Below are 16,731 nucleotides of genomic sequence, written 5' to 3'. Positions count from 1 at the left end.
TCTAAAAGCTATTCATTTTGGTGGAAGAAAAGGGACTTGACGTACTCAACACTTAAAAATTTTGTCTCCCACGATAGGTTCTTTCCAAATTTTCACCTTCATGTGAGTTTCAACTTTCTTTAGCTTTTAAATTTTCTTCCCTGATTTATTAATGTGGTTACTGTTAAAATTTAAGACAAATCAATACAAATAATGCAGATTATGCTAAATTGTTATGGTGTTTTTGTTTGATCAGACAACTAGGAGTACATTAGCCATAATATTTGCAAAAGAAGATTATTTTGTCATGCAAGAATAGCTTGCCTACTAAAGGCCAAGGCCTAAGATAACCTTAAAACCCTTAAATTAGTGTTCACTGTATATTCTGTAAACCCTTGCAAATATTAATAGTTTTAATTTGTCTTGCTTTTGCAAGACTTCACAAATTGTTTAATGTTCATTTATACTCCTCTGTGAAACTTGTATGTTTTCACCTGCAAATTGGCTAGGGTAGATATCTCACCACCAAAATCAATTCCTCTTTTCAGAAGGTGGCTATTAATATTTCCTCTTTAATTCACTTAAGTAACTTTTTAAAATTAATTAAACTCATCCAAATTTTTTTCTTTATTTGATTACTTATTTTAATTATTAAATTATTCCCTGATTTAGATTGAAATTAGTGTATGGAAATTGAATAGACTAAGCGTCATTTGCAGCTACTTTTTTTAAGGCAACATTATAGTGCTGCCCTCCCAATATTGCTGTCCTCTACAAGCATGTCCTTTCATCTGATGAGATACTCCTTAAGTAGTCGAATTCCCCTCTTTGACATCCAGAATAACACCAGGAACTAAAACTAATCTGCCATCCTCATCCAACCACAGAAGTTCTGATGACGAAGTAATATTGGAAAATAATTCGATAATATATTCATACTGTAACTGAAAGCTTCTTATTTATTAGTTTCCTGATGAAATATGCTGATGTATTTGGTTTGAATGGCAACATTAGGTTCACATTATGCTCTTGAGCATATTATCATTGTGTGATACTCCTTAATCAGTCAACCTCCTCCAGAATAACAGTAGGAACTAAAATCAATCTGCCCACCTCATCCAACGTTGGATGTCATGATGATGAAGTAATATTGAAAAACAATTTGGTAATACTTTTATACTGTAACTGAAAGCTTCTAATTGGTTTAGTTTCCTGATGAAATAAGTTGATGTGTTTGGTTTGAGCAGCAACATGTTCCATTAGGTTCACATTAATGGTTTTCAACAAATTATGATTGTGTATTAATAGCATTAATTAGCACCCCTTTGGAGCATTACTGAGCATGCTAACATTTTCCTTGAGCAGTATATAAAAATGTAGATTTAATTATATTTTGTAACATGTTTGCAGGTCTTCTATAACACGGCTCGCTACTACCAGGCCTACTATGGTCATAAAACAGTTGAGTACGTTCAGAAAAATGCTTTTACATTGATAGAATAAGATGGAAGTAATGGTTATTAAAGTGGTCAACCATAGGCTGATCAAGAAAAACTGACAGGACCTTCGAGCTGTTTTGGGTGGCCTACTCCTTGTTTTATCAGGGTTTCAATATTTGAATCAGTGGACTAGATACAAGCAGGTATTTTAATTTTCAGTGTTCTTTGGAAATAATTATATAGCAGAATAAACTTTTGCACTCAATTTACTTTCTGTTTAATTAGAATATGTAAACTGTTGTCAATTATGCAAGTTATATTATAGTTGTGATGTTTTCTCCTATAGAAATGTACTTGAAGTTTGACTAGCAAATGAAGAACCTTGCAATTCTTGTAAACTATTGTTATAAAGGTTCAAGTAAATTATGCAAGTTTTATTGTAGTTGTGATGTATTCTCCTATAGAAATGTACTTGAAGGTTGGACTAGCAAAGGCTTGCAAGGATGATATTGCTGGTGATTTTTTTTCTGCTAATAGATGAGCCAACAAAGAATGCTAGACAGATTAATATGCTTCTGATAAAGCTGCTGCTTCTGCTAGTAGCTTCTTTGATATTGCACTTGCTAACCTTTAAAGGCAGTTGCAGTATGGTAACAAGGATTATATCAGGTTGCCCTTGAACAGGGAGAGATCAAGCAAATAAAGTAAAATTGGCATGAAAATGCTGGTCTTCTGTAAGATAAAAGATTATTTCACAGTCAGCTTTTTGAGATTCCTTCTGGGGTTAACTTGCTGTCCTGTTTAGTTTTCTCGTGAAAGAGGCCCTCATGCTGGATGTGTTTGTAGGACAATGTGGTAATATCAGATCATAAATAAATACCACAACTAAAGAAATCATTTTGAGTGCAACTATGATATGAAAGGTGATATTTTTATTTGTGTAATGGTTCTTATAATGAGAACTCACCTATTTCTCGCAACTTACTTCTAAAGTTAGTCCTAGATACATTATGTCAACATATTATTTCCTAACACCCCACCTCAACAAAAAAATCTAGGAAGTCTGGTTCTCCTGCCTAGGACCCTGGTACCGATCCGGTTAGAACTAGGTCCAGGTTTGAGTCTAGTTTGCCTGTGGGTTCAGCCAGGGTTTGAACCGAGGCAGGCTGGCTCATCTAGGCCAAACCCTGGACAAACCAGGGTAGACTCAAGCAGACCAAGTGTGTACCAGTTAAATTTCCACTTAGAAACATTCTATAATTTAGTGCAGGATACAATTATTACATACATTGAATAAGATTTTAACATTACAAAATAAAATTTGCTGAAGCTCTAATATTCATTACATCAAATTAAACTAGCCCTCAAGATTTCTTCCAATGTTTTTATATCCAATTGTTGATAATGACCCTTGTCTGATCAATTGCAAGCTCTCTATAGTGATAGAATTTTAAAAATTAACCAATATTCTCAATAGATGAAGGGAGTTGCAAACTGCTTTTTTAACATTTTCAAGTAGGACATTAATCACAAAAAAAAAGTAATAAGCATTTGAGGACTTGGAAAGCGAGAATGGTATTGGTTCAGGCGATCCCATTGGCATCGGTGCTATTTGTGAATCAACTAATGTCTTTGATTATGAAGAAGAAAAAGATGAAGATAATCCATTAGATGATTGAAACTTAAGTTACAATTTTTTAAATTCAAAACATGATACTTGAACTCAATATTATTATTTTTACTTTGATGTTGATATGACGCTATGATTAGAAGTTTATGTTGTTTCATGATACTATGTGACATTCTAATATTAATTCATGCTTCTAGGCTGTGTGTGTGTGTGTGTAAATTTTTTACATGTTTTTGTACTAACAATTCGAAACTCCATTTAAGAATTTTGCCATACCTGCAAACTGGTTCTTCAACCCCAAACCCAAACCCAAATCCAAACTGACAACTCAGCGAAAATCATATGCTACTATTAATCCATTTTGGAAGTAGAATTGAACACATGATAAATGTGGAAGTGTTTCTAGGTACACAAAGTCTCTCTTGGCTCATCTTTCTTCCCTTCTGGGTCCATATTAGCTATTGAAGCATCAGGCTACCATTATTTTTGTCTTTGTAGAGGTAGAGTTTAGCTCCTCTATATTGACACCCTAATGATAAATAACATTTAAACCTTTCGCCCCTCCCTTTTCTTAACATTGTGTGCATACCATTTTCCCTTTCTTATTGTATTGTTAATATTTTCTTTATGTAGGAACCTATTGTATGGACTTAAGCATGCTTTGGGACTTACAATACCTTTATCTACCATGGATAGTTGATAGACAAAGCACCCAAAGGCTTGGTTTGAGTTAATCCATCATATCTCACTATTTTGCTAGGGACAAGTCATGGCCTCGGCGGATTGATGAAAAGTTACAATCAAGGCAATTGATGAGATGAAAAAGCACGTGTAAAGAGATGACTTAGAATACAACATTAGATTATTTTCAATTCAAAGTTAAAGGAGTAACAAAGGAAGCTCTATGGCAAAAACAATTAGATTTGTGCGTATGAAGGTTTTAGAGGTGCTATAATTTTGACCTGATGTAAAGATGATGTCGACAGAGAAGGAAACCAATAAAAAATTGAATATCTAAAAAGGACCTAGTTTAGAAAATCCAATTTCAAGCCCAAGGCAAAATATTAGCTTTTCATGATGTGTTGTGTTGTGCCAACCAAACCCAATTCTGAAAGATAGTTATTATTTAATTTGTTGATTAGTTTTTTCAAAAGTATTTTTTAGTTTTAATATAGGGTGGTGTTGTTTTGTCCTAAAGGGGTGTGAAACCATTCAAACACAGACACACACACATTAAATGTAAAGATAAGACAACTTTTCAGATCTAATAAGACAAGATGTAATATATTATCAAAAGTTAATAAATAAAGTATGACCAATGCTTCTTTCAATTGTGTTGTAGGAAACTTCATTTCAAATCAGTCTTTGTTATTATTATCTATGGTAGATAATTGCTACCCTAAATCAACTTGTGAAGAAATTGTATGTTGTTTACATAGTTTGAATATCAAGATACATTTGAGACATCCCTCTATTGATTCTTGTCTAATTGGTTGTTCAAAGGGAAAGTCAAATTCAATTAGAGTAACTGTGAAAATATCATACAACTATATAACATTGGCGATTGAGTGTTTGTATCGTCCCATTTCTTTCTGTAGCCTTCCATGTACTCGGTTAGCCTATTTTCCCATCCTGGTAGGCTAATTATCAAATCTGGAAGGATGTTGGGCAGTAACGAATTGTCTTGTGGGGCCTTGGTGTGAAGTTTGATTTATTATAATGCTCCTCGATATAAGTTGTCGATACTATAAAGTTTTAATTGTGTCTTGACAACTTTATTATTAAGTTATATTTCTGGTTAAAAACTTTAATGTTATGTGAGACCAACTATCATATGTATTGAATGCACTTTGTCACATGCATTGAACACACATTTGTAACTGTAGTCTTTTGGAACGCTCATGCACGTGAGTGTAATAGTGTCTCATCTTGCATGGAGTGCAACATTTGATTTGGAAGAAACCTGATATTGTTTTGCAAAGGTCGTGTATAGTCGCATACAGGTTGTAAATAGGCAAACATTTTGAGCCAAGATTTGTCAAAAACCCAATTGAAATGAGGGAGTTTTTTTTGAGCTCTCCATTGTGCATTATTCATTGTAGAAGCTACAGTGAAGACATGGGAAATTTACTAGATTTCTTGAGTATGATAGAATCGGTTAAGACAAGAAACGTTGTCCATGAAGTTGCTTATTGAACTATGTGGTAACATTGCATTCCAACACCATCACATTTATCCATTGTAGCAATCGGTAGAAGCTTAGATTGTTTTGGAAGTCATGACTACTTCTGGTAGTTGTTTGCGGCATAAAGTGTTGAAGATTGTAGCTGTATTATAGATCTTCATCTCTAGAAATATGAACGTTATTATTGTTATGGTCATCTTCAGCTGAAGAGGACATTAATGATAATAATTGTAATATTAAATATAAAGACATGTGTCATACGAGATGCGTTGAGGCATGGAAATACAAAGAGTTGTGGATGTCAAAATGAAGTCATATTTTGTTGGGAAATTCAAGACACCTTCAGTTGTAATGTGAAGAGTCTTTCTAGTTGTTATAAATATCTTATCAAGCAAAAGCTTTGTACACTTGAACATTTTATGATGAACAAAGTGATATTTTGTTGTGTAGCTGGGTTTTTCCCTTCAATTTTGGAAGGGTTTTCCCAGGTTAATATTGTGTGTCTCTTGTATCTATTTTGGCTATTCCTTATTGTTGTTTATCTTAATTTCTGGGCGAATATTCAACAAGGTATTAGAGCCAGGTTGGACAACAACAACAAAGAAGTCTCTCTTGTTCTTTACTTGTATTTGTTTAGACATATTTGAATATCGATGGGAATGATTTCTGTTTGTTGGCTTGGGCAATGGTTATTGTATATTGAAGTCGTGAGTTGTTGGGTCTACATGCTTCTCAAAGCACGTGTATGAGGAGTCGGGCTTTATTTTCATTATATCTGATATTAAAAGGTGACATTTCTATTATTGTTGCGTGGGATTAGTATACATCCTTTGTGTCGTCTTTGGAAAAATCTATAGTTTTTGGATTCAACCTCTAGTCATCTCTGCTAATATCATGCAACCATAACTCTTCATATGCATTGCTGAGGATAGCGCATTATAGTCAAGTTTTGTGTCCCACCCACTTCTCTGTAACAACATGCACTTCTCGGAAGCATACAAGAAGAAATTCTTTGAACTTTGGTGAATGTTGGAGCATTTATCATCTGCAAAGTCAGATCTTGTCTATATCGATACTTATGTAAAGGCCCCATGTCTTGTTGGCATCGTGATTCATTGGCCATGTTGCCTACTAGCTCGTGCTTATGTATCTGCTTAGTCAAAACATTTGATGCTCCCGTAGACGACATACGAGACCACGACTAGTCCATGAAATGCGAAGTGCCTCTCTTGCGGGATTATGGTTTATGCAAAGGGTCTCCTCCATTGGTTTATTTACTCTTCATCTAAGATGGTTGCGATTATCTGTTTGGCGCTCACGTTGGCAGACTTTGTTTTTGCCATGCTTCCTTCATCAATCTTTTTGTGGTTTTTAGATTTTTCAAATTCGCTCGAATTGAAATCTTTGGAAATCCTAACACGAAGCATGTATATCAAGTAGATGGAGATGACCAAGTTTGAGTACTAGGAATAAGATATTAGAGGAGAAAGAAAAATGAGAATTCAAAAATCCGTGACGGGGCAAGTGGTGGGGGATGTTATGCTGCCTTACTGGGGGAATCTTTCTTTAGTTGTAGTGGTTTTTGTTATTATTCTCTTCATGCATTCTTGCCTTATTAGTTTGAGTCTTCTGCCGACCAAAAATGTAGGAAGAGGATTTAAGAAACTCGTCTCTTCATCATTGTCAACAGATGGGATTTTGTCGGGATTTTGTCGCTCCGCAACTCGAATTAGACATGTAGGAAGATCTTCTCTTTTCCTGCATTGCCGATTCTGTCAAGCCTTAAATTTCCCGTTGGGATTGTTCGAACTAGAGTTGATAGAGGTGAAGACTTTTTGACGCCATCAAATTATGTTGAGATCAACTATTAATCGAGCTTGTCTGCTAGGTTGAAAAGTGAGAATCCTTTAGTCGATAGAGATTTTCAGCTGGAGAGCTTGAATGAGAATGTGGTAATACTTCTTTGAGTAATTATGTAGGTTTCATAGATTCAATTGAGCATGCTTTGTGGTTTTGTTATTTTTCTGTCGAATCTTCTTAGATAGTTGAGTTTATGTCATGTCCCCATTTTAATATAAGATTTTAATAATAATTAAATATAAAAAATATTAAATAAACAATAATAATAAATATAAAAAATTAAATTAAATATATTAATAATAAAAAATCTATTATTATAATTGATTATATATCATTAGTGTAATGATATATAATCAATATTATAATATAATGAATGTTAATATACATAAAGTAATATATCTAAGTAACCTATTCTAAGTATAATAATATAAGTATTTAATAAAAACATTTTTTATTATGATTAAAATATAAATATTTATCCAAATTAAATCTTATATTACTAAAGTGACTTAATGAATAGTCGTGATTTTTCACCCACACACATTATAGGGAAACAATAACACTAGGATGGATTTCTTGATTAGAAGGATTAAAATCAGGTACTTACAAATGGTATCAGAGCTTGAATGAGAATGTGGTAATACTTCTTTGAGTAATTATGTAGGTTTCATAGATTCAATTGAGCATGCTTTGTGGTTTTGTTATTTTTTTGTCGAATCTTCTTAGATAGTTGAGTTTATGTCATGTCCCCATTTTAATATAAGATTTTAATAATAATTAAATATAAAAATATTAAATAAACAATAATAATTAAAAAAAAATTAAATTAAATATATTAATAATAAAAAATCTATTATTATAATTGATTATATATCATTAGTGTAATGATATATAATCAATATTATAATATAATGAATGATAATATACATAAAGTAATACATCTAAGTAACCATTTCTAAGTATAATAATATAAGTATTTAATAAAAACATTTTTTATTATGATTAAAATATAAATATATATTGGTTGGTTTGTATATGATTACTAACCAAATTGAATCTTATATTACTAAAGTGACTTAATGAATAGTCGTGATTTTACACCCACACACATTATAGGGAAACAATTACACCAGGATGGATTTCTTGATTAGAAGGATTAAAATCAGGTACTTACAATAGGTCCAGCAATTGATAATATACAATTCGTTTCAGCATACACCTTCACAGATTCTACAAAGTAACACATGCACACTTTCCATATATTTTATTAGCTAAATAAAAAAGAAGAGGATTGGGAAAATAACATTCACGATTCCTTGAGACCTAAGGATACCCCTACGTATGCATATAAAAGACTATACAAACCATCGAATGGGGAAGAATGGATTGCTTTCTCTAAATATTCCGACATGAAAACCACATAAGAAAGAAATAATGCAAAGTGTATCAGTCCAGATTATCAGAGATAAATTTAGTACATTGCAGAAGTCCAAATGATTGGAGTATTCCGTTATTATCTAGTCCAGAGCATGGAGCAGAAGGGAGCACACTGCATAAGGATCGAACAGTATAATCCATCACGGGATATGCTTGGAGATTGATCATAGCAGAAACTAACATTATTGAAAGGATATATTTAAGCATACACTGCAAATTACCACAATCATCATTGAAGAGCGCTGATACATACCTTCAACATGATCGACAGTAATAACGATCACAATCGTCATTGAAGAGCGCTGATATATATCTTCAACATGATCAACAGTAATAACTATCACAAAAATTATAGAGGGATATTGCATATGAGCATCAAATCAATTCAGTACAAACAGACAACATGACATTGCATAAAATTACAGATTGTGGTAGTTATTACTAGCATATTAAGACACTACTCAATATACGCTAGTCTGAAGGGAATGCTTTCCAACAATGCCAGATATTTTTGATTGAATGGATCATTATACTCCATAAATAGTAACAGAACAAATACATTGCTGTATATGTATAAAGAAGGATAACAAAAAAAGAAAATTAGAATCAAGGAGCGCAGAGTTAAGCTTGAAAGAGTTATGGATCCTCATAGGGACTGGAATATTACCATTAACTTCTATCCTACAGCAAGTATGGATAGGAGAATGATCTGAGAGAGAAGCTGGAATAACTTGGACCGGGGCATGGCTATCTTCCTGTAAAAAGGAAACAGATGAACCATCTTCATAAACCCCATCCAATCTGCAATACACCCTTTGCTTGCCTATCTCATTATTGCACCAAGTGAACCAAATGTCTTGGAACTTGCCATACATATTTTCCATGGGATCCACCAAATTGAATTTCCTTTTGAATTTAAACCAAAAATACATTTCATTGCCTTTCCAAGAATGGGACAAACCTCCCGATTTATCAACTCTGTGTTCCACCACATTAAAGTTCCCCACAACTACACACAGGATTTTAGACAAATGCACACACCACTCCCATAATTCTGCTCTTTCTCTATAATTATTTGAGGCATACACATTACAAATACCAAAAACATTCTCTCCTTGTTTGACAGTAACCCAAATTACCCTTTGACAAGTAGATTACCCATGACTTTCAATAAGACTTTCCCATTTAGGGTGAATAAGAATAGCAACACCACCCTTCCCTCTCTCATGATTGGGATGGAAACCTATAGACTTGTCCCAAAGGAACTTCAAAATTGAATATGCTTGAAACTCAACCACCTTAATTTCTTGCAAACAAATAAAATCCTTAACCTTCAACTTATTACACCACCTTTTAACAAGGTATTTTCTATCTGGCATCTCTAACCCCCAAACATTCCAACTATGAATATGCAGCATCATAATAATTTAGGGGGGGTTTTGGAGCTCTTGCAAAGCTTAATAAAACAATCAGGAAGATTTCTCCTCCCTCTATCCTCGGAAGGACCAGAGCTTCTTTCTGCAGTCTTTCTCTTCTTCCTCACAACCTAAGTAAACTGACCCTCCAAATTAGAATGATGAAGTTTAACTACCCTCTCTTTAATGGTTATGAGGGCCAACTGTTGGGCATTCAAGGCTGGCTGAACACTATTATCTTTCTGGGGAATCTCAGACAGACCTCTTGACAGGGGGGAAGCTATGGGCACAGAAATAATATTGGAACCACCAACTTTAGCCGGAACCACTTCAAATTCTTCTTCAAAAAGAGGGTTCGACAGTGACAAGAAACTGTTGCTTATAGGAATATCAATAGAATTACAAGCAAGTGGCTGGAGACCGGAATTAGCATCAATGCCTATTGACTAAATATCACCTATATCCTTAGCTTGGTTAACAGTAACCACATCTTTTTTGGGGACTTCACTAGCATTACTTTTACTAACGACTGGTATACTAGAAGACTCATTATTATTAACCACATTGAATTTCTCTTTATGAATATGCTAAAGAGTAGGGCAATCCTTTTTAGAAATACCCATTGTGCCTACTGTGAAAGCAGACATTTAAATTTCCTAACAGGGCAATCTCCTAGCAAAACCTTTCTCCATCAAAATCTAAAGAAATATTATCGGGGAATTCCACCTCAGGAGCTAGAGCCAAAAGAACCCTAGCATTAAGGTGTGGCAAGGTAACCCTAGATTGCTCAACCTGTAAAACAGAACCTAACGGTTTAAGAATTTGCGGAATGAATGGCTAGAATTCCACATTCAGGTTCTTAATTTCCACCCAATTCGGTGGAGCCCTAGCAAACAACCTTTTCAAAATTGCCCTTTGGAGACCACGGGTAGACCCTGAACATCGACCTTCCAACATTCTAGAACCATTTCTCCATAACCTTTTCTTGTATGTTATGATTTTTCAAAAAAATAACAAACAAATCCTTCTGAATCATTTTACAATACATAACATAAATTGTAATGGGCACCCCTGGATGTCCCAAAAAACTAAACCAAATTGCTGAAAGGAATTATGTCAAACAGTTTGCATTCAACTTCTTAAAACCCCTTATAACTCTGGAAATCAAACGTTTATTTGTTTGTTGTGTTTCATGCATGGAATTGGTATCATACAACATAAACAAGAAAGGAACTACAATAATATGCAAAGTGGAAATGAACTGCTGCTAATAAAATGTTATTTTCAGAATTCATAAAACCAAATACATGGCAGATTTATCAACTCACTAATTACTTCAGCAATATTGTCATAATACTCCAGCCCATGCTTACGAACTTGCTGCTACAATACTTTGTCCTTCAATCAGTCCACTACCTTCGTAATACCATTCCCTCAAAGCGGCATAAGCGTCAGACAAGTAGTGAAGAAGATATGAGCAAAATACCAAATCTGCCTGTAGCCGGAAATGCAACTAAACTGCCTGATAATGAAGCCAAAAAACAAAGAATTCCAAAGCCAAACCCCAAGGGAATGACGTCTAGAATGTTACAAGAGAGGATAGACGTCCTCAAATGCCAAGAGCTGAGCTGCAACTCACATACCAATTTCTTCTCATATTCAACCTGCCTAATGAAGCCACAGATGCTTCCTTTTATTCTATTCCCACGGGTCCGCTCAACTCATATGGGCAATGTGGGATAAAAGATGTGTAATATAAAACATATATTAAAATACCCCTTATGTCTCCCTTGGGTACACATCACCATAAAATAAATATTAAAGTAACACTTTAATATTTTACAATTAAATTAGAACGTTACTTTAATAAAACTTCAGGCATTAAAATGTATTAGCAATCGAACTCCGAATAATGCGAGTGATAGCTCATCGGAAAGCTCTCACCGAGGAGTATCGAATCCAATCACCAAAATTGACCTGCACTGTGTCCTGCCGACTTACTAAAAATAGTAAGTATGCCTGAAACTGAGTAAATCAACTTCGTTTTGGCCCAAACTGGAAATGACTAGGCCAAAACACTCCAAGATCCCATTAAACCCTTCGTTAGCCCTCGGGACCATGTAGAACAAGGCTAACGCACACACACTTGGTCAACTGCTAAAATGGGGACATTACAGTCCGCCCCCCTTGAAATTGCTTGTCCTCAAGCAATCTCAGTCCAGCCTGCTGAATAACCTGCTCACTCTCCCATGTAGAATCTTCCTCCGGCAGGTCTTTCCATCTGACCAAATACTCCTTCACTATCCTGCTTCTAAGCTTCCTCTCTCTGGTATCCAGAATAGCCTCAGGTACTAACACAAGCTTCCCCTCCTCATCCAAAGGGGGTAAATCTGCAGAAGGCACTACACTCTGACCAATGGCTTTCTTAAGCCTAGACACATGAAACACATTGTGCACTCGATTGCCTTCTGGAAGCTCAAGCTCATAGGCGACTTTGCCCACTTTGCGAATCACCCTGTATGGACCATAAAATCTAGGTTTCAACTTTTCAGCTCCGCTCTTCTTGAGCGATGACTGTCTATATGGTTGTAGCCTCAAGTAAACCATATCCCCTACCTCGAAGCTGCGCTCTATTCGGTGCTGATCAGCATACAATTTCTGTTGATTCTGGGCCTGTTGTATATTCTCTTTGAGCACTTTCAGGATGTCCTGACTATCCTGCAATAAGTTTTTGGCTTTGGGCACTCTACTGTCCCCCAAAACTAAATCCATGAAGCTAGGTGCTTCATAACCATAGAGTGCCATGAAAGGAGTCATCTTGATGGACATATGATAAGTGGTGTTATAACAATACTCTCCCATATGCAACCATCTGATCCAAGCCTTTTGTTGTGTAGTTACATAGTTCCTCAAATATCCTTCCGCCCATTTATTCACAATCTCTGTTTGCCCATCTGTTTGCGGATGATAACTAGTGCTAGGTGTAAGATCTGTACCACACAACCTAAACAACTCTTTGCCAAAAAACACTCATAAACTTACTATCCCGGTCGCTGACAATGAATCTGGGCAACCCATGTAACCTGAATATCTCTTTAAAGAAAAGCTCTGCCACCTGTGCTGCTGTGTGAGTGGACGGAATAGCAATGAAGTGAGCAAACTTCGTCAAGCGGTCCACCACCACATAGATGCAATCCCTTCCCTGTACTCGTGGTAAACCAGTGATGAAGTCCATCGAAATACTTTCCCATTTCCTATCAGGAATGGGCAAGGGCTGTAATAAACTTGCAGGAAATGTGTGTTCTCCCTTATTCTGTTGACAAACCACACACTCCCTGACATACCTCTGAACATCATCCTTGAGCCCTTTCCATGAAAACCGCTCTCGGATCTGCCTGTAGGTCTTGAAGACCCCCGGATGTCCAGCTGTGGGTGCACCATGAAATGCCTTCAGTATCGCCTCTCTCAAATGTGATGATGGAATCAAATAAACCCTGTCCTGAACTCTGATCAATCCATCTATCACCTCATAGCGATCATCCTGTATGGTACCTGAAATCAATCCAGAAGCCCAAGCATCTCCGACATACTCTGCTATAATCCGATCTCTCCAATCTCCTGAAATCTCTGCCAGAGCACATAAGTGAGGTCTCCGAGATAAGGCATCAGCCACCACATTTTTCTTACCTTTGACAAACTCTATGTCAAAGTCATAAGCCTGCAATTTAGTCACCCATTTTTGTTGCCGGTCATTAAGATCACGCTGGCTCTTGAAGTATTTAATACTGTTGTGATCAGTCTTGATCACAAAACGTCCACCTACCAAATATGATCGAAATTTGGCCAATGCATGCATTATGGCCAACATCTCTCGGTCATAGACAGAATAACTTTTCTCAACTCCTCGGAGCTTCCTACTCTCGAATGCAATGGGATGCTTCTCCTGCATCAATACTGCTCCAATCCCATCACCAGATGCATCACAATGAAGCTCAAAAGGCTTTGTGAAATCCGGTAGGGCTAGAACTGGACATGAAGACATTACCTGCTTGAAATGCTCAAAACACCTCTGTGCTGCCCCTGTCCACACGAAGGCTCCTTTCCTGGTAAGATCTGTCAAGGGTGTAGCAATCTGTGAGAATCCCTTAACAAACCTCCTATAAAAACCACATAAACCAAAGAATCCCTTAAGCTGTGTAAGGTTTGTGGGAGTAGGCCATTCTACAATAGCTCTAATCTTTTCGGGATCAACCCGAACGCCATCTGCACTAATGATATGCCCCAGGTAAAGGAGCTCAGTCATGCCAAACTCACATTTAGATTCCTTGGCATACAATGACTCTCTCTCCAGAATAGATAACACCTCCTCTAGATGATGTAAGTGCTCCTCCCAGGTCTTACTGAAGACCAAGATGTCATCAAAGAAGATCAAGACAAATCTCCTCAGCTGCTTCCTGAATACCTGGTTCATACAACTTTGAAATGTAGCAGGTGCATTGGTTAGACCAAATGGCATAACCATGAACTCAAAGTGGCCATAGTGACATCGGAAGGCTGTTTACTCAATGTCCTTTGCTCTCATCCTGATCTGATGGTATCCGGATCGCAAATCAATTTTGGTGAAGAAGCATGTCCCATGCAACTCATCAATCAGCTCATCAATCCTAGGAATGGGATACCTGTTTTTAATTGTTTTCTTATTCAGTGCCCTGTAATCGATGCACATGCGCATCGTCCCATCCTTCTTCTTTACCAATACTACTGCTGAAGCAAAAGGGCTCTTACTGGGCCTGATATGCCCCATCTCCAACAAATCCTTAATCGCCTTCTCTATCTCATCCTTGTGTTTCTTAGGATGACGATAGGGAGTAATCATAACTGGTTTGGCTCCCTCCTCGAGCTCAATAACATGTTCCATCCCTCTGTCAGGAGGAACCCCATGAGGAATATCGCTAAATACTTTAGCGTGTCTATCGAGTATCTTTTGGACATCTAGTGGATGACTCTTTTCTTGTGGCTCTGGTGAAGTTGGCATAATGTGGCACTCTGCCGCCCACTCTATGTCATCATGACGAAAAAGTCTCTGCATTCTCCTCAAGGACACTATTCTGCAACCTCCATCTGAAAGCCCTCTAAGTACCACAGTTCTCCCCTCATGCTGGAATCTCATCTCCAATTTCGCTAGATTGAGTGTGAACTCAACTAGTGAAGCCATCCATGTCATGCCGAGGATGACATCATAATCTCCCATGTCCACAACATAGAACTCATCCTCCAACTCGTAGCCATCTCCAAACCTGATGCGAAGATTAGATATCTTCCGAGTGCATAATAACTTATCACCGTTAGCCACCATGACTCTAAACCCATCATGCTCCTCTGTCTGTAACCCTCTCCTGGCTACCAACTGTGCATCTATGAAGTTATGTGTAGCCCCAGTGTCAATAAGAGATATCACTTTCTGCCCCTGGATAGTACCCCTGACCTTAAATGTGATTGCCTTTTGGGCCCCTGTCAAGCGTGCCAACGATCTATCATCCTTAGGAATGTTGCTCTCCTCTATAGTGTTACCCTCATCTGAATCGGAGTGCTGATCCTCCCCTTCTGACTCTGACTCTTCTGCTGAAAAATACTCCATTTGATTTGCCTTAGCCTTGAGAGAACATTTATGAGATAAGTCCCAAGGCTCTCTACAATGGAAGCACAGCTTCTTCTTTCGAAGTTCATTCAAGGTTTCATTGTCTAGTCCTTTTGATCCTTCTTTGGGTTTGCTATACTCTTTCTGAAATGATTTTTTGTCTTTGTCCTTGCGGTAGGAAGAATCTGTTGAATGGTTTTTTCCTTTGTATACCGAAGGGGCTAAATCTCGTGCCTTTTTAGTTGCTTCAGCTAACGTGAGTGGATCATGTCCCTTCACCCAACCTCGTAATGGATCAGCAAGACCATCACAAAATAACACCACCAATCTCCTAGGAGAGATATCAGTAACAAGTACAGACAAGCGCTGAAACTCGGCAATGTAAGCATCCACAGAACCTGACTGTTTTAACTGTGCTAGCTGCTTGAAATGTAACTCGGGATCCTTAGTGTCAAATCTCCCAATCAATGTTTCAGTGAATTCCTCATAGGATGTAATCTGATTATGCCCCAAAGTCACCATGCCATGATGCCACCATTCATGTGCAATGCCATCCAAGTGCATAGCCGCATACTTGATAGCCTCCTCCTCAGGCATAGGATTTAGCTGCAAGTATGTATCTACCTTCTGCACCCAAGCTCGTGCAGTCATCTTCCCTGAAGCATCATACTAAGGTAAAGAAAGTTTTCCAACTTTCTTCCTCAGCTCAAAGTTTTGATTCCTCCCTCCTGCTTTAGGCATGTGTCTCATCCTCAACTCCATATAATCTCTAAGAGAAATATCCGCCTGAAACTTTGGTCCACTAGCCTCCCAGTCCCTCCTGAACTGATCCTGTAAGTCGGTAATCTGCGGTTTGTTTACTGGATGAACCGGATCTCTGGGTGGAAATGTGGGTAGAAGAGGTCTTGAGCTCGTAGTCCGTGCTGGGCGTGCAGCGTGTCTAAAGTTATCAGCCTCATTCCCATTGTTGCCGTGTCCATCATTACCATTAATGTTATTCTCAGGACCATTGTTGTTGCCTTGGCCTTCATGGTTATTGTTTCCCCCGTTGTTATTGTTTCTCTCGTTGTTATTGTTTCTATTGTTGGCATCATCTGGATTAATATTGACACCCATCTGTCTAGCCATGAGCTGCAACATCATGTCCA

General features: G+C 37.1%; 1 protein-coding gene across 1 annotated transcript in view; it reads left to right on the top strand.

The window, feature by feature from the left end:
• LOC149556967 (dnaJ protein ERDJ7-like) overlaps nt 1-16,731 on the top strand; it is a 141,632-nt gene that overhangs the window by 99,402 nt on the left and 25,499 nt on the right. Inside the window, exons 5-6 of the mRNA XM_089831611.1 lie at nt 1,390-1,440; nt 1,541-1,621. Coding sequence (XP_089687737.1) covers nt 1,390-1,440; nt 1,541-1,621 — 132 coding nt within the window. The remainder of the gene's footprint in view (nt 1-1,389; nt 1,441-1,540; nt 1,622-16,731) is intronic.

Source organism: Cupressus sempervirens, chromosome 5 (genome assembly GCF_028749045.1).
Source record: "Cupressus sempervirens isolate cs-2001-9-10 chromosome 5, ASM2874904v1, whole genome shotgun sequence".
NCBI classification, from domain to species: domain Eukaryota; kingdom Viridiplantae; phylum Streptophyta; class Pinopsida; order Cupressales; family Cupressaceae; genus Cupressus; species Cupressus sempervirens.
The sequence above is the reverse complement of the archived record's forward strand: the minus strand, read 5'-3'. Positions and strand labels throughout refer to the sequence as shown.